General features: G+C 39.3%; 4 protein-coding genes across 8 annotated transcripts; 2 read left to right on the top strand and 2 right to left on the bottom strand.

Moving 5' to 3' along the window:
- Positions 1–319: 319 nt before the first annotated feature.
- On the top strand, positions 320–2,957 carry LOC113682058 (haloacid dehalogenase-like hydrolase domain-containing protein 2). Its single transcript, XM_027199211.2, has 5 exons — positions 320–451; positions 594–887; positions 1,481–1,697; positions 1,974–2,037; positions 2,119–2,957. Exons 1-5 carry the CDS (start codon positions 357–359, stop codon positions 2,217–2,219), a joined length of 771 nt encoding a protein of 256 aa, XP_027055012.2. The 5' UTR covers positions 320–356; the 3' UTR covers positions 2,220–2,957.
- On the bottom strand, positions 2,823–5,943 carry LOC113682046 (uncharacterized). Of its 2 annotated transcripts, none has more exons than XM_027199201.2 (2): positions 5,393–5,943; positions 2,823–4,081 (listed from the first exon to the last, which is right to left on the bottom strand). In XM_027199201.2, the coding sequence occupies exons 1-2, from the start codon at positions 5,436–5,438 to the stop codon at positions 2,823–2,825; spliced, it is 1,305 nt and encodes a 434-aa protein (XP_027055002.2). In that variant the 5' UTR covers positions 5,439–5,943. The 2 variants fall into 2 exon arrangements, with proteins under 2 accessions (XP_027055002.2, XP_089050933.1); XM_089194807.1 differs by lacking the exon at positions 5,393–5,943 and adding an exon at positions 5,069–5,229.
- A 303-nt stretch (positions 5,944–6,246) lies between these two features.
- Positions 6,247–9,553, top strand: LOC113681691 (melatonin receptor type 1C). The gene has a single exon (XM_027198805.2). The coding sequence runs from the start codon at positions 7,309–7,311 to the stop codon at positions 8,482–8,484; it is 1,176 nt and encodes a 391-aa protein (XP_027054606.2). The 5' UTR covers positions 6,247–7,308; the 3' UTR covers positions 8,485–9,553.
- LOC113681783 (QRFP-like peptide receptor) lies at positions 9,340–17,107 on the bottom strand. 4 transcript variants are annotated; one of them, XM_027198904.2, is made up of 4 exons: positions 16,948–17,107; positions 13,465–13,863; positions 12,764–13,015; positions 9,340–12,027 (listed from the first exon to the last, which is right to left on the bottom strand). In XM_027198904.2, exons 1-4 carry the CDS (start codon positions 17,028–17,030, stop codon positions 11,373–11,375), a joined length of 1,389 nt encoding a protein of 462 aa, XP_027054705.2. In that variant the 5' UTR covers positions 17,031–17,107; the 3' UTR covers positions 9,340–11,372. The 4 variants fall into 4 exon arrangements, with proteins under 4 accessions (XP_027054705.2, XP_089050928.1, XP_027054714.1 ...); XM_089194802.1 differs by having other exon boundaries at positions 13,465–13,866; positions 16,948–17,081; XM_027198913.2 differs by lacking the exon at positions 16,948–17,107 and adding an exon at positions 14,916–15,210.
- Positions 17,108–17,555: the final 448 nt, after the last annotated feature.

Raw genomic sequence — 17,555 nt, forward strand, 5'->3', positions numbered from 1 at the left:
CACGGTGTTTTACTCTGTGTCCTTTTTCCCCCAACCTTTAGTAAGTATTCAAAAACTGAAAGATCAGAACTCCAAGTTTTAAGATTGATACCACATTTCTTTCATTTTTTTTAATTTTCAATCCTAAATTAACCTCTGTAAACCTACAGAACATCTACAGAACATCCACAGGAAAATACATGTTCCCTCTGTCTTTATATCAACCAGTTCTGCTCTATAAAATTGAAGAAAGTTTGGGTACAGACGAGTTTCAAAAGTAGGAAACTCCATTCCACTTTCACTTGTATCTGTGTGGAATTTGGAATAAAAGTGAGTGGATGAGAGACTGGAAACCAGCTGGTAATTCAAAATTCAAAATGGCGGCAAAAATTCGTGGAGTTCTAATCGACCTTAGCGGCACAATTCACGTTGAAAATTCAGTAATTCCCGGTTCTATACAAGCTCTAAAAAGGTATGGTAGAACTGTGACTCATTTAGGTTGATAAGAAGTTATATTTTTCTTCTAGAGTCATAGATCACATTGTTAATTTTGTCCATCACTACGCGCCGTATTTTTTGCACAATTTGTTATTTTATTTATTTGTTTTTCGTAGACTTCGAGAATCTGGCGTCACTGTCCGATTTGTTACCAACACTACAAAAGAATCAAAGGGCACCTTACTGAAGCGTTTGACTGGCATAGGATTTGATATAAAAGCAGAAGAAGTTTTTACTTCACTGACTGCGGCTCGTCGACTAATTGATCAGAGAAGCCTGCGTCCAATGTTGTTGTTGCAATCGGACGCCATTGAAGACTTTAAAGGCGTTGATGTGAATGATCCAAATGCTGTAGTAGTAGGACTTGCTCCTGATTGTTTCAATTATGAAATTTTGAACAAAGCATTCAGGTACAGATTTGTTGTTGGAAATCGGCACTGTGCCCCCCTCTCACCCCATCCTCTGTCCTCCTATTTCTTCTTAACCCCCCCCCCCCAGCCGAGAATCAAGCCCCCTTTCATAGCCCCTCTCAGTATGCTCATTCTACATGGCCCAAGTGTTGAAAAATTATTTCAAAGTTGTACTCTTGAGTTGCTGATGAGTACAAGAGTTTTAAAAAAATTATGAAAACTTAATGATTTCAATGATGTCCTAGTAAATTACTTAATTTTAGAAACAAACCTAGTTTGCAGTTTCCTCAAAAATAATAATAAGGTAAGAACCATTAAGGGATTATACCTGGGTTATCAAAAGCTTTACTGGCAGAATAATTCTGGAGAGTGGCTCATAAAGGGAAGGGGGAGGAGGAGGGGGGGGGAGTGTAGGTCCAGAACAAAATTTTCAGTTTTTATTGTTATTATGGAACAACGTGATGTGTACTTGTATAGTTATAAAATGCTAATATAGGACTTCCCCCTCCCTTTTCACTGAATAGTCTTGTTGAATTAACTAGTATACTTTCACTGTCACTCTGCTTCAATGTTACTCATTTAATTTTTTGCAGGCTTTTGCTGGAAGGTTGCCCTCTCATCGCAATTCACAAAGTGCGATACTACAAAAGAGGAGATGGACTGGCACTAGGTCCGGGCCCCTTTGTCACTGCTCTTGAATTTGCAACAGATGTCAAGGCTGAAGTTGTTGGCAAACCACAAGCTTCCTTTTTTAGACAGGCACTGAGTGAAATTGGCTGTGATGCACAATCTGCTGTCATGATTGGAGATGTAAGTTACTTAGCTTTTACTATGAGCCAATGGATTAGCATAAATTGGCTCCTCATACTCAATTTTTTGACAATATGTTTGAAAGTATTCTTGTTTCATCGCCTTGTGGAGTAAAATCTAAAATGAACCTGTTTCATTTTTCATGTCCAATTTGAAGTACACAGTGGTCTGCATGCCAGCACAAAGAACTCTTTTATCAATTTTTGTGGAATTGAGCTCTGGCTGGGTCATTGTGTTGTGTTCTCTTTTAATCCCACATTACTTCTTAATTAACAGGATGCAAGGGATGACATTGGTGGAGCAGAATCCATAGGGATCAAAGGATTTCTTGTTCAAACAGGTATACAAAAAATGAAACCCCTTTTTTTTAAATAAATGTTTATAAGGTTGAAATTGATATTCTTTTTCATCAATGTTTCAGGTAAATACCGAGATGGCGATGAACATCACCTTGAAAAGCCTCCCTTTGCAGTCTGTAAAGACTTCTCTGCAGCAGTGGATCAAATACTTGCATTGTTATGATGCTGCTAAGGGAAAATCAGTTAGGGCATCGTAACTCATGTCAAGCAGACTGAACTCTAATTGTACAAGAATTCAAGTTCTTAGAGGTGTTTCTGCTATTCTAGAGGTTTTGTGCAAATTTGCTATTAGCACAAAAGGAGTGAAGGACGGACTGACAATTGTTGGGTCATGAAAGTGGAATGATATTAAAAGTGGGATAACATTAACGTTGAAGCCCTGATTTTTTTCAGGCTTCTTCTTTCCAATTGCTTAAATTGGAAAATTTACTGCGATGATCACATTTCCACTTTCATTATCAGCATATTTCACTATCCCTTTTTACAAAATTAGAAGATATGGTGACTAAATAGCTGATGTGCTGGACTTCTGTTCAAAAGGCTCAGGTGTGAGACCTGATCAGTTCATTTTGTTATGTTCTTAGACAAAACACTTTAAAACACAGTGCCTCTTCCACCCAGGAATATAAATGGCTACTGGTGAAGTGTCAGGGAAGCCTAATGAATTGTTAGGGATAACCCTAGGTGGTTCACATAATTTCTGAGTGTTAGCTCATGATGTCTACTTTCTGAGAATAGGCTCCAAATCTCTTTTAGCAGAGGCTTGTCATCTTGAAAAATATTCCTCTAGGTAGTTTAAGAGTATTTGTACTTTCACTGTGTTTACACCAACTCCAAAGTGAGTTCCGTCAAAACTGTGAACACCCATTGTCATATTAAAGCTATCAAACAGACTGATGTTGTGGTGATTGCAGTATTTTTGCAGATTTTCATTGAAAGACAAAATGGCTGGATTTCCCTGGTCACGGTGATAGTTTATTGGTTTTAAAGGACCCATAGAATGAGTCGATAACCATATAAGGTGTGGCCAACCATTTTTGGATGTTGAAACTAATTTTACTGCAGGCTCAAGGTAGGATTGAATAACAGCTGATGCATTAAAGTTGTTGTGGATGCCAATTCCCATGAGAACAATAGAACCAACTTTGTTCAAGAGTTTTCTGATTGCAAGAAAGGCAAGTTGTGCCAGCTCAACTTTGTAAGCTTTCACATATGAAATTTGAAACCTTGCCCAGCCATCACAGAAGTTTGGATTGTCCATAATGTCACGCCATGTCATAGCTGTGTGAACGTGACAGATGCTGTCAACAAACTGGCTGTCACCTTTACAAATGTCACGCATTTTAGGTGGTGTTTTGAATTTCAATGCGCCATATAAGGGGTCATTGGTCAGAAGGATGACCATAGCTGAGAAAAAATGCCGCACAAGTGAATCGCCAACGAAAGTCACGCTACTAACTCCGCGTGACAATGACTCACAAGCCGAAGATTGCGTGAAGTTCCTTACTTGGCAACCATTATGTGGCCTCCACTGCGCAAGTTCAGCGGAGATGAATGATCTATAATTTATGCAGCTTGAACAGTTGCAGAATTTATCGCCATGACCACACCAGCCCGTGTTTCCATGACAGCAATAGTATTGGCTGTCAGTGTCACACTGTGCTTGTACATCTAAGACGTAAGGCCTTTCTGCCTTTCTTGTCCTACGCGGGAGAGGAAACAACGGTCCACAACGGAGATCGCCGTGAAACAAACGTTCAGGCCAGCCTTTGCGTTCTCTTAACATCATATCGTGTCTCCGTCTGTTGCGTATCACATCATCGCTAACGTTTCGTCGTTCCCATTTTCCTTTAGTCAACGTTTTAAACGCGCCTCGACAGCGCAATTGTGCGGACTGGGGATGAGGAGGGTGGAAGGGTGTTCGCAGTTCATGTTTCATGTAACAGGAAAAGTAATATACGTATAATAAAGTTGTGATGAAGAGAAATACTGTGCAACTCTGACGACAGCAACACCAGGGTTCCCCTAGGGAAAGAAACCGTAGTTAGGAAATAATTAAAACCGTGTACAAACGATCTGTTAGATTTTTAATCCTGCATGATGGGCCGACTTCCCCATTGCTCCTTAATATAAGTTGATCAAAGTAGTTCTTTAAAAAGAGAAAGTGAAAGGGCTCTATCAACGAACATAACTTATCAGTCAAACGTTCACTTCTATTAGGAGAAAGAGTTAATGACCCGTTCCAAAGGAAATTTGAAAAATTTGTCGCTGATCAAAAACGTCCGCGCATTGTTCCATGTAAAGCTTTAATTGTCCGAGCCTTCGGTTGCATCACTTGTCCGTAAAATTTCACGAGGAGGCGGGAAAATCTAGTTAGCGTTACGCACACAGAACGCGTGTTGACCAATCAGAGTCATGATGCCGCCAACCGAGAGGGCCGCTTGTGAACATAGGTTCGCCGGATTTTCCCGCGTTTCCAGGTGGCTTGTAGTTGGTTGCACTCTCACACAAATTCTTATTGGTTGATTCAGTGACCTTATTCCAAACTGTTCGATGGCCACCGACACTCTGAAATTATTTTCTATGGCTAGCTTAAATTGCTATAAAATTTTACTGCACTGCCTGTATTCGTTTCGCAATGGCGAAATATTAAAGCTTGGGCTCATACCACTTCGGAGGGAGAAAAACAAAATACGATGCAGTGATTGCAAAAATAGGCTAATAACTTCGCAATGTTTACCAATAATTACTCAAAGACAACGCTCTTTACAAGACTAACTTCTTTTGCGTTGTATGGTTGGAATGAGCAGTCAGGTTTGAAATAAATGTTAGTAGTTATTTCCGCCTCAAATCTCTGTAAAAATGTTTTAAAGACTATTAATTTGTTTCATAAATTTGCATCTTTGGCTAGACGGGTTCAACTGATTAAAATTTAAACTGTCTCAGGGTAATTCTAGATGTTCGGATTCAAATGTGTGTCTATATAATTCACAGATCATTTCCTGAACATACCTTCATCACACACCGTGATCTTCTGTGTCGGCATCAAACCAATCGAAGAAATTTCAAGCAAACGGAGCCCGATTTATCCTAAAGGGACGCGTAAATTCATGGCGATCGGTGAATTCTTTGAACGGGTTACTCATGGCTTTGAAATTTGTTATGAACAAGCTTTGAACTATGCATGATTTTTGAATAGTTTGCTCAGATGAAGCAATCAAACTCTCGAACTCCGTGCGCCTTTTACAACCGTTGATGCTTTTTGAAAATTTTTCGACGCCTTTAGACACTTGGTGTTCACCAGTGACAAAAAATTATGCACCCCATTTCACTCACCTGTTTTAAACTTTTTGTCATCCATCACAGGTCGATGCTTTTCCATGGGTTTGAATCCTTGACCGTTAACTTAGCAACGCCAGCTCTGCTAACTTAACTTGTTCATAGAACCGCCGAGGGCCTCTAACGTATCAAGCATCGTTAGTTTTCCCAAATGAAAAACTCGTCACAAGATAGGAAAAATTCAACTTTGTCAAACCAGCTTCGTCAAGCGGATAACAGCCAAACGTTCCGTGAAGGTTTTAATGTCGTTTCACTGTGATTCACAACGAAAGGCTGTTGAATATTTTATCAAAACTCCCTATGTAAAACAACGGGGGTCTCTACGACCCCAACCCTTGGCTGATGTGTGGTTATATCCTATATTCATCCCTGACGCAAGCTGCTCCTCTCATAACAGTTTGTGGTTACCTTCAAACAAACATGCTGGTTGCTGGTGTTTTCTCTGACAGTCTCCATGAATATCAAGAACCCGCTGACGGGAAATATTTCCCGATTCACTTGGAAAACCACAGCTGGTGCCTCCATGGTTTTCTAAGGACAAGCGAAGCAAAGTAAATGGTACCAGTTGACTCGTTGACGCTGTTTTTAAACAATCACTTTGTATTCAAAACAAAAACATTTTCGGAAGGCCTCATTGGTTCAACAAGGAAACAGACACTTAACGCTCAGTCCTGTAATGTTTTTAGTTCAACTTGTGATGAGGTACCGAGGATTCATCGGTGAACGAAGAAGGCGATTCTTTCCGACAAGTCTTCGTGACACTCCCGACCATCTTCGGAAGGTTACGAGTGCTTTTATAACAGAATTTCTGATCAATTTTCATTTCAAATTTGTCCATTGTGTAGCCATTTGTCTGCGAATTCAACTATTCAGTTCGATTGACTCGCAATACATCCTTTTATTAGCGAACGTGGTTCGAAAAGCTACGATTGCCTTGGCGAAATTTTCTAGTTTTCGTATCAAGTTCGGAAAGCCACAATGGTCGGATCGTGGAAGTATCATTATGGAGTCAATATGTCGGTCATAGAGTGTGCGAGTTTCTTTTTTTTGTTTTGTTTTGTTTCCTTGTCGGACAGAATAATCATTCCATAATTTTTCCTTTGCAATTTTCTACCGAAATTCTTTTATTCCGTCCTTTACAGAGCATAGGAGACTGGATGAATGCCTAATGATTCTTCAAGGCCTCTTTATTCTATGCTAATCTTGAATATTTTGAAGAGTTAAGTTTGTTTGTTGAAGCATTCTTGTCTCACTGAGTTACTAAGCTTTAGCGATGAGTCACGTTTGACATAAACAGAGCGGAGAGGTCAAGGCAAACCAGCTGAATTCTTAGCGGAACAATTAGAAAGATTGGGACAGATGCGACGAGATTTAATTTTTTATTTTAAGTGCTTGATAGAATATCGTAAACGATGTATAAACAAAGTAATCAATATTTCTTAATCTAAGTGGCAAAAGAGCCAAATGCAAAAAACAGTCGGAGAATTCATCAACATTCCTTGCTTAAGCTGTAAGAACACAACAGATTTGTCTGTGTGTGTTGTTAAGATTTTACCGTTTTGAGTGAGTGCGCTTTCAAATAAAATGAAAGCGAATCTCTCTCCTGTGTGGGTGTGTTTTAACTCGAGCGGAAAACCGAACTCTGTAAAGGAAGCAACTGATTTAAAAGATGAGCGTTCATATATGTTTTCTTTCCGCACTCCATGAACAGTATAAACAAACTAGTGTTACGATCCAAACACAAATTGAATTTGCAGGTTCGAGCATTGATTGGCTAAAAGCGTTTACCTTTGGGTTAGAAAAAGACAGTCTTTAACCCTGCTTATTGAATGCTAAGCGGCGAAGGTTAATGCCTCATTAGGATCAGAAAAACTTTTATTCGAAAGATGAAGTGATGAATTTAACTGACAGAAATGGCTGGAGATTTCACCTCGAACCGCAGTATTGGAATAATCATTGTGGAAGTTTTGGTTTGTGCTCTGATTGATGGGTTGTCTCTCTTCGGAAACGTGTTAGTATCTTTGGCTGTGATTCGCAGCCCAAAGCTGCGCACTTCAACAAACATGTTCATACTCGCGTTAGCCATCGCTGACATTCTTATGGCATTAATCTGCATCCCTATAACTTGCGGGATACTTGTATCAGAAGCCTGGATCAACACAAGTGTCCTCTGTGATATTCAGGGATTTTCTATCCTCACTCTGGCTTTCATGTCAATAGGCACTTTGGCGCTAACGGCTATTAACCGCTTTTTTCGAGTTGTGAAACCTGTCATCTACAGACGCTTCTTCACAAAGAGAAACTCTCTGCTTCTAATTGGGACGATGTGGTTATTGATCGTCGCCTTTTACGCAACTTTGCTTCTGAGCAAAGCGAGTTACATTCGTTACGAACCTAGTTACGCAACTTGCGCAGTTGCGCACAGATTTATGCAAACATTGGTGGAATTTGTGTTTGTTGTTCTAGCTTTCATAGTTATCGTTGTGAGCTACACTCTTGTCTTCAACAGAATACGAAGACATCATCTTTCGTTTGTTTCGTCTCTGGTCGGCCAACAACGGAATTCGAGTATCTCCGTAGAAGAGATAAAAATTTCCAAGCTTCTTTTCATGACTGTGCTCGGATTTGCAATTTGTTGGATGCCAAGTTTAGTAATTATCACAATGGACCGTATATCACCCGACACCACCCCCCCAAGACAAAGGACTTTGCTCTGCACATACCTCAACTATCTAAGCGCGGCCTTAAACCCTCTAATATACGGCGTCATGAATCGTTCCTTCAGAGTAGAATATAAAAGGATCCTTCTCTGTCGCAAGAACCAGATTGACGTAGCTCAAAATGGCACCAAAAGTCTTCGGACATTTACAAACACTGCACGCGCAGCAGTGATCTGGAAACGAGCCACAGAGAACAAGACGGAAACGGCAAAAGTCGCGTTCGCGTCGAACAACCAAAATGACTGTAAGAAAACGTCACACGAAGAAAGAGAGGATTCTCTCTTGAAGCGCTTACGAAGATCTTCAGATTGTTCAGGGGTGATTTCGTTTTCGCATATTTCTCGTACTTCTACACCAACTTTAGAGTGACGAGGTTTAGTAGAAAAAGCATTGTATTACGTTGCGAGACAAAAATTATATGCATCCGTGGTTTCCTCGCTAGCAGCAATCTTCAAAGAAATTATAATTCTAGAAAACACATTTTGTGTAAATATTTTTTCCACAACTATTTATTTCACTCGTCCTTGACCCAAACCCAACCCAAACACGCGGTTAATAAGGTTTACTACTAAACCCACTATGAATCAGTACGTGATACAAAAGATTACAAATCACACTATTAAATATTGTTTGGTAACAGAAAACTTTTTAACCATAACCAGTTAATTATTATCAGTAGCGGAGCAGTTAGTCCACATATTTAACAGCGATAATATTTCCTTAAATGAGATAAAAACAACAAATATACAAACTGCGCCTTGTAATGAGGCGAAACTACGGTTTCACAGTTTGCAACAATCCTCCCCTCACCCCCGAAATACTATAAATGTTTTTAAAAACCCATACTGTGAAGTAGTTTTTTTACGGTATAAGTAAATAAGTTGAAGCAAAATCTTAGAACTATAACAATTTTTGATCGAGTGTACCACAACGACCAATCAGAACAAAGATTGGCATCGTCATCAGCCAATGAGGATTCAAAGTGAAAACAAGGAAACTGCTTTAAGCGCGGGAAAATGCGAATGACAAGGTCGCAATCGTTTTCGGTGTTGTATCTGATTGGCTAAGAGGCCGGCGGCGCAAGTTTCCTAAACCAATCACAAAGCAAAGTAAGGTGACACCAAAGCAATCCTGGCTGTCTTGCAACCCTCAATTGAAAATTACTCTGATCGGCAAATTCTGCCTTTTAAGTGCTGTACATTTAAGAGAATTTGCTGCTGGATCAATATAACACCCTCTGGATGATAAGTTTTATGTTCTCATCACCTGTCTAGTGAGTGATGTCGAGGATTTACTGATATTTTAGGGAGAAGTTGTACGCTTGTCAGTGCTAAATGACTGTAAGTTTTACACAACAATGTGTTATAGCAAGGGTGTTTACATCTCGTGAACAAAAAGCTATATAAATAAAACACTAAATAAATTTCTCTACGCAAAATGGTAGCACAGTTTGCTTTAACAGTTAATAATTGAAATTTGATTAAGTTAAAACTCAAAATCATTCGAAGCCGTGACGTGCATGTAACAATCGCGTCGCGTTGGCCTATTGAGTAATCTGAACGACTCGCATGAAAAGTCGAGCCTCAATCCTAACACTAAATGATGTGAGTATGGTACCAAAAATTGTTAGCAAACATAATTATCACACAATTTTCGTTGTAAATATTTCTGTGCTTTCCTCTCTAATCTGTATTACTGGTTGAGTCGAAGGCATGCTTTGCAGAGTTTCCATAGTGTTTTATGTTCCTCCTTCAGAATTAACTGCTACATGAAAGATGGTTGAGAGTTCCTCTACAGAAAACATGTTTATTCTTACCTTCATGTCCAAGATAAACTGTCTTCTCTGTTTACCTTTACGAGACAATTTTCACTCGAATAGAAGTTGAAAACTTTGCGCTGTTTTGAAGAACTCTGCATGGCTCGTGCAAAGCATGCGCACGGGAATATCTCGTGAGTACCAAACGTTGACTTGTTGTTGTTTTTCTTTTAACAACTGGTTGCGAAATTTAAAATTAAAGATTTTTTGATACATAAAGCCTACAGCGAAGAAACGTTTTCCGAGCTAAGTAACATCTATCTAAAGTAAAATTTTCTCTCTAACCACTTAAAGCAAACTCTTAATGCTACCGGACGAATGACAGAAAGAATGTGACTGTCTTCCTCTTCAAATGTCATAATACACTCTCGAAGTGAGTTACCTTCAACTTCACTGTGCCCTCTTTCGAAACTACACAAGCTATTCACATTACTCCTTCCCGACACTGATTAAATAAGTGGTATCTTTTCATCATCATAATATATTTTTAAGTCAACAATTGGTGATACTGCACGTGACATGAGGTCGTACTTGTTTGTCGAAAGTTTAGTGAGTTTAGTCTTTGCACAGAAAAATGAAATTCAAAATGAACAAATACATCATAATAACTGATGTTTTAGAAGATAGTAATTGGAACTCGCTTATGGAAAAATGTCACACCTAAGTTTTTTTAGACTAAATTTTCAGAACAACTTTAGTTTCACACTGAGCTACGGATCTTTCCTCCGACGGAAACATTCATTCTGCAATTCCAAACTACGATTGTCACATCTCCTCTTTCACGTGTAAAGGAAAGAGTTACTATCCCACAAAATGTATTGTGTACATCAGTGCAGTCACTGTACAGTAATACGAACAAAGTTTACAGGAAAATTACTAACAACAACCTGGAAAGTATGTTTGTAACATCAGATTTTCTAAATGCACATTAACCCTTTCACTCCCGAGATCTAAATGTAAGTTCTCTCCACCGTTTTCCCACATGTTGCTTATAATTCAAGTTCTGAGAGTTTGATGTTACATATCGCCTCGTTGATATTTTCTTTCTCTTAGTCACCTTTCTGCTTAAAATGCGTGGATATTTTGAGGAGAAATTCCTTGTTGGTCACATCTGAAAGTGAAATGGTTAAGAGATATCCCTAGACTTCGTAAAAAGAACTTTAAAAATTTTTACCTGGCGCGACAAACGCAACTCCGAAAGCGAGACACCAAATGTTCAATGTTCAAGTTATTTGTTTAACCCCTTAACTCCCATGAGTGACCAAGACAGAATTTCTCCTAACAATATCAATACAATATCAACCAGATGAGTGATGAGAATAAAGAAAAATATAAATTTGGTGATAATTAAATGATCCAATACTAAATTCTCTGAACTAACATTATACGAATAGTATGGTTGACAGGAAGGAGAATTACAAATTAATGGTCATTTGTCGACTTACAGCATTTCACTGCCTTGGTCAAGTGAATCTTTCCTATCCGTGTAACTGACCACATCTGAACCCGGCGGGGAGGTAGACGGGGTGGATTCCTTGTATTTCCCTGCGGTACGTAGTCGATCCACTGCCGACGGAAACAGCCCAGCTTCGACCAATCCAAGGCCAGAATCATAACGAGGTAAAGTTACCCCATCCGTGTGTAACATGCTTGGCGTCGATGCATAGTTGTTCTCCTTGGGCACTTCATTCATCTCGTACTTTGGCGGCATGGACGTTCGGTACCCATTCGGACGTCGGCTCTTTGGGTCGAACTCTTCCGAAAACGACTCGGACAAATTCTCCATACTGAACAACTCTCTTCTCACGAAGCACTGGCATTTGAGGTAGTGTAACAAATGGCGCTTGAATTCTGGGTTGTAGATAAAGAACAAGATGGGATTTATGATCGTTATTGCATACGTGAAGATGTACACGATGTTCAAAACGTCTCGGAAGTAAAGTTTCTTTTCGCCATTTGCGAAATCTAAGATCAGCCACATGATCTGGTGAGGGAGTAAAAAGACGGCGAACGAGAGGACGTAGGCCACCATCATGCGGATGATTCTGCAGTGACGTTCTCGCCTGGCGGCGCGCTCAGGATCCACGACTCTGTAACTAAAAAGTTTAAGAGGTACATGTCAGAAATCCAGGACTGCATTAGTTTTGATTTAATTCGCTCCGTGATTGGCCGACCAAAGTCGCACCACTTTCTCAACCAATGAGCTGTAAAGCCCAAATTCCTCAAGTGGCTTGCTTGATTTTAATTTGAGCTCTCATTGGCTCCTTGTAAAGTTTTCTGTATTTTGATTGGCCAGTAATGATTACTTTAGTTTTGGAGTAAAGACACTCAATCGAGAAACACTCTATTAAGCAAGCAAATAAATAATGGTGAATAATGACCAAGTGGAGTCCAATTCGGTCTGTAATCATACGAGTGATTTCTTAATTACGAGTATGATTACAGACAAAATTGGACAACACGAATTCCTGTTATCAATTAATCAAAACTGTGACAGAATTTGGGAAAGAAACTAGACACACGTTTTCATAAAAAAAAAAAAAACCCAACAGTTTACTCTGCGAAATGCGAGACAACAGCGCGCGCACATGACGCTTTCTGTCCACTTACACAGGCATGACGTGTCAACTGTCACTGTAACTGTCCTATTCCTCTGTCCAATTACAAGCATGATGCGTACACTGTCCTATTAGTGCTCAAATCGGGCTGGTAATAACCAATCACGTTCGAGAATTTTGTTAAAGTTTTGATTATGATGGTTATGATTTCATAATTCGTTTTAATTCATGCACACTGAAATAACTTTCCGAAGGAAAAGCAGCAGGTTTTTACCTTTGCATTCGTCCCCAGACCATCACGTACATGACCAACAGGGCGATAAGTGGCAGGGCATAATCCAAGAGGAACAGAGAGATGGTGTATCCCTGGCGGCTGCCATCAGTACTCCATATCTCGTCACATGTTTTGTTGATGTAGTTGTAGTCCAAGCTCAGGACGTAAGGGACCACAATGATGATGCTGGAGATCCAAATGACGAATGTAAGCACAAGTGCAAGGATGAACTTCATTTGACCAAACAGGTCTCTGCAACAAAGAAGAAAAGTCAAAATACTATGCAGCTGTGGCGGGACATTCTTTAGACCAATTCCCATTCCCCCTTTCGGTCACGGTTATCGTTTTTCAGCTGAGAGACGACTGGGTCCAAGGCTGGAAAAAGGTAGCCCTCTCTCAAGACTAATAAGAGCCTTCGAGATTCGGATCGAATGTTTTCGTACAATAATTAAGTGGAACTCTGGCAGGAATGTAGTTAATGATGTGTAGCTATGCAGACGATCAAATTTATGCAGTTTTTTTCAGTGTCTTACGTTTAATGTGAGTGAAGAACGCGCAACTGAGTCAGCAATTCTCTCCAAAAGGAGCCTTTCTTCAAAAGTTACCTTCTCGTGATCCAACCACACCCCAAACCGGGCTACGTTTAGAGGATTATGGATATTTTCGTCCCGTATACCACCTTTAGAGAGTCACGAACTCACCTTGTCACACCATACCATCGATGATAAGCTAGAGCCACGTACGTGAATACCATAGCCTGTAAAGCAACTGTCTGTAACGGGTAAAGAATCTTGCAGCCCCCAGCTCCAAAGGGCCAGCTGTCCGCGTCTTGCGACACTGCATCAAATGGAATCGAAGCTACCACCAGAACGAGGCCAGATACGCCGAGATTCTGCATCAAAATAATAAAACTTTTGGCAGTTCTTCTGTGACGGCGAAACTTCCTCCACAGCGCTAAGAGCATAAAACTATTCAGCAGGACACTGACTATGAAGATCGTAATATACATGACCAGTTTAAAGACGCGAAGGCCTTCTTTAACGGTGGCTGACTCAGTAGGTGGAGGCTCTGTTGTGGAGACGACCATGGTGAACTGTGATCTGCTTGGAAAGAGGAGACGTTTATTAGCTTCTTTAGGGATTTTCATCCACGAAGGGGGACAAAGAACCAACTATAAATAATCTGTCAGGTTCCCAACATAATGTTTCGTAGCTCAGTTGGTAACAGCACACGAGAGGTTATTGGAAAGTTAGTTTCCTGTTCCTTCGAGGCCTTGATTCGATTTACAGACTGTACCGTTTGTGGAATTTCTGTTATTGGAGTTTAACTGTCAGTATCAATTCATAAATCACTCAGCTAAACCTTTCCCACAGAATTAATTGGTTTACGTCTCAATTGGTTCCGTTATTGAACTTAATTAGCCGTTTACAACTTCCTCTGAATTAGGGTTTGATAAGTGAATATTGAGGAGGTCATACACGTGAATTATTTACTTTTCGTCTGGCAATTGGACTTATTTGACGGGATATCAGTCAGTTTACTACGATTACTAGGCTTATGACTCCTTATCTTCTGTTTATCAACGAGCCCTTGTCGTGATGTTCAAATCATCTCGAATGAATGGAAAAACTAAAACAAACAATTTTCTATTTCAAGGAAATAAAAATACTATTTAATTCATACAAACAGAAGGAAAAGAGCCGTAGAAAAGTTGGGTCACCTATCGTGCAAAAGTAACTCTTCTTCTAAAAATAAGATTTACAGTAAACCGGAAAAACCACCTGAAATCACTTTGAAATAATTCCCTTTAAATGTAATACAATATTTAATCGTTCTCTCCTCGACAACGTTAGAGTCTAAAGTCTACATTGTGTTTTGATAGATCACCACTTTCGGATCAATAATACATCATTGTAAAAATATATGGCATCTGTGGTAAATTAAATCATTGGATAGGAAAAAAAATATCATTCTATCAGGTTCTCAATCGCAGTCATGACCACACAAGCAGCAAGAACACGAAATAACCGTTCGCGTTGAAGGTTTTTAATCATAAGTTATATAAATAGCACACCTCGCTTCTGTTGTTATATAAAGCATAGGCGAGTTTCCGGAAAACATCGGCCCGAAGATTATCTGTTATTCCACCTACCTCAGATAAGGTGTAGACCTTGAATTTAACGAGTCCCTACGCCACAAAAACACAGTAGAAAGAGCGATCTATTTCAGTCGAATAATGAAAAATGTATTTTTAACTCTGATTGTCACAAACACAGTTCACGTTCGCTGGCACTCTCTAGAATCACCACAACGTATGTACTATGAGCCATTGAAAAGGTTTCAAAACTGCGCAGGGTTAGCAATTTTACATATCGCATATGAACGTTTTTCATTTCACTTGGCAGTCGATCAAGAACGCCTTTTTCAAAATCAATTCCAGGTGATTCAGGACCAAGAACCAACACGTCCACTTATCTTAATTCATTTGGTTCAGTTTACCGGTCAAAATGTCAAATTGATTCGACAATGAGCACGTATAGCACAAAAAAAACACAAAAAGTCTAAGTAAACAATTATGTAAGGGCGACAGTGACTTGTTTCAAGAGTTTTCTCATGCACCTATTTCACTTTTAAGTTTCTCAATTTCCCAAGACTCGTCTACAACCGGACGAAATGAGGATAAGGACGCAAATAAGCTTCTCTACAATTTCCTATTTCCTTATTACGCTTACGAAAAGATTACAAAATACACGAGTTGTAAAAATTTCCAGATTTGAGCCCTCCTAGCGCTTCTCATTTCGCTATTAGATTTCGTCGTCCTATCCAAGTCGCTTATCGCTGTCACATCAGGAAATCCAACTTGCTACTTTTCACGGTCTCTCTGCTGGCTATTACAGGATAAAATTTCTTTGAAAGCTGATGTTAACTTTATCTTGATAGCATAGTGTAAAGCAAAAAGTAAATATTGTTCTAATATATCGATGTTCTAAAGGTGTTTACAGAATGCATAGTTATCAAACATTAGTTATTAGCCTTTGCCGTGAATCCATAACACCGAAATGACGTGGCCCCCCCTACTCAAGGATAAAGGTCTGTATAACCGCAGGACATTCAAGTTTGTTTTCTCTTGAATCCGTGGTACTAAAATTATGACCACGCGATGAAGCACGTCTAAACAAAACCCCAAAAATGTCTTCCAATGATAAAAAAGCTGCCATCTTCCAATAGCAAAAAGGCCGCCATTTCGAAAATAATATATGGTTTTAATCTTCAAAGATTTTCCAACGAAAATCAATTATATAAATTGACACAAAATGACATAACTTTACGACTGAAGGTTGAAATGTAGCACCTAAAAGCACGCATAAGCTTCCACAACATTGCGTGATTGTCGGACTAAGATCGGTTTGTAATACAATCTGCATGAATAACAACATGGAAAATGCGACAAATTTTAAGAATGTAGAACGATAAGTTAATCTTCACCAAGTAGCCGGCCTACGTGTGCTAGTTTATATTTTCAAACCATTTTTTTCTGTCATATAAATTGTATTCAAGATTTGAAACAAACCGTGTAGAGATAAAACATCTCATTTACGCATCAGGATGAATATTTTGCACAGCAAAATGGGTTATTGTTGATCATTGAGACTACCTGTCACCTGTATGGTGTCATATCCAGAGTAAATGCTTTTAGCAAAAATTGTAAGTTCCTGATTAACATCAACTGGAAAACTACGTTCTCATTTATAACGAAACTTCCTTCTTACAACTGATTTCCAACCTTACAAAGGCTCAAGAGAATTGCCTTGTTATAATCGTTGGTTAAAGCATCGACGTAACCTATGTTGAACTGAGAAGTACGTCTAAACGCTTGCTGCTCTGAAAGCTTCTCGTAAAAATGTAAACTTGACACTTGTCTGCGAGCACAGCATCCAATACCAAGAAATCCCTATGTTCTCATAAAGTTTAACTTCAACGAAACAAACCCGGCAAGTATACAAATATGTTGAGAGTGTAAGACTAACTTAACTATTGTATACTCATTTCGCGCGCAGTTTGTTAGATTCAAGAACAGATGTATTAGAGTCAGACTCATCAACTGACTGAAGCGCTCGAATTTTTTGTTTACCGCGGCACTGGAACACCAAAATTGAACATAAAATGTTACTAGATGTACTCACGATTTTCCTGCGTCGAAAAGTTTTCGAAAAATAGAGGTATGGAGGAGATTCAGGTCCAACTTTCTACAGATTCTTATCACCATACATCAGTACCTATACGCGTCAAATAATTCCATGCATGCATGCAGCGTTCAATTTGCGCGGCGCCAGGATCAAATAACAAGCTAAGACATTGATGAGGCAGTAAACCTGTCAAGTGTCATAAGGTGACGTCCTAAAAAAATTCGTGCATGACAAATGTGTAAGAAATTTATAATTCTTCATTGTGCGTCAAAAGAAAAACGCAATGAAAATCATGATATCTTAAATTGGAAAAGGTTTAAGCTAGTTACGGATCAAAGATCTTCAACAGCGCTACATTTTCAATGTTTATCATCAAACCACTGGTTTGGCATTAGACATGACCTTAAACATTAAAAGCTTTTTAAATGAACAACAAAAACAGCAATCTCGCTAAGGAAGGAAAATATTTGTAAGGTTAAAATCTTAAAACTTGAATCATGACCTGCCCTTTGTACTTCCGGGGGGAGGGGTAGGCAAATTCACTGAAGCAACACGGGTGGGTTAGGCAGCTTATTACTGCGGTGTTTGGCGTTGGATCTTCTCTA

The sequence above is a fragment of the Pocillopora damicornis genome, chromosome 14, assembly GCF_964200805.1.
Source record: "Pocillopora damicornis chromosome 14, jaPocDami1.2, whole genome shotgun sequence".
NCBI classification, from domain to species: Eukaryota; Metazoa; Cnidaria; class Anthozoa; order Scleractinia; family Pocilloporidae; genus Pocillopora; species Pocillopora damicornis.

Excerpts from the sequence above, each read along its gene's own strand:
- LOC113682058 (XM_027199211.2), top strand. The coding sequence starts at position 357 with ATGGCGGCAAAAATTCGTGGAGTTCTAATCGACCTTAGCGGCACAATT. Across the intron at positions 888-1,480 it reads ATTTTGAACAAAGCATTCAG|GCTTTTGCTGGAAGGTTGCC; the intron begins GTACAGATTTGT and ends AATTTTTTGCAG. Across the intron at positions 2,038-2,118 it reads AGGATTTCTTGTTCAAACAG|GTAAATACCGAGATGGCGAT; the intron begins GTATACAAAAAA and ends TCAATGTTTCAG.
- LOC113682046 (XM_027199201.2), bottom strand. The coding sequence starts at position 5,438 with ATGGAAAAGCATCGACCTGTGATGGATGACAAAAAGTTTAAAACAG. Across the intron at positions 4,082-5,392 it reads TGACAAAAAGTTTAAAACAG|GGGAACCCTGGTGTTGCTGT; the intron begins GTGAGTGAAATG and ends TTCTTTCCCTAG.
- LOC113681691 (XM_027198805.2), top strand. The coding sequence starts at position 7,309 with ATGGCTGGAGATTTCACCTCGAACCGCAGTATTGGAATAATCATTGTG.
- LOC113681783 (XM_089194802.1), bottom strand. The coding sequence starts at position 17,030 with ATGGTGATAAGAATCTGTAGAAAGTTGGACCTGAATCTCCTCCATACC. Across the intron at positions 13,867-16,947 it reads CTTTTCGACGCAGGAAAATC|CAGATCACAGTTCACCATGG; the intron begins GTGAGTACATCT and ends CCTCTTTCCAAG. Across the intron at positions 13,016-13,464 it reads CGATGGTATGGTGTGACAAG|AGACCTGTTTGGTCAAATGA; the intron begins GTGAGTTCGTGA and ends TCTTTGTTGCAG.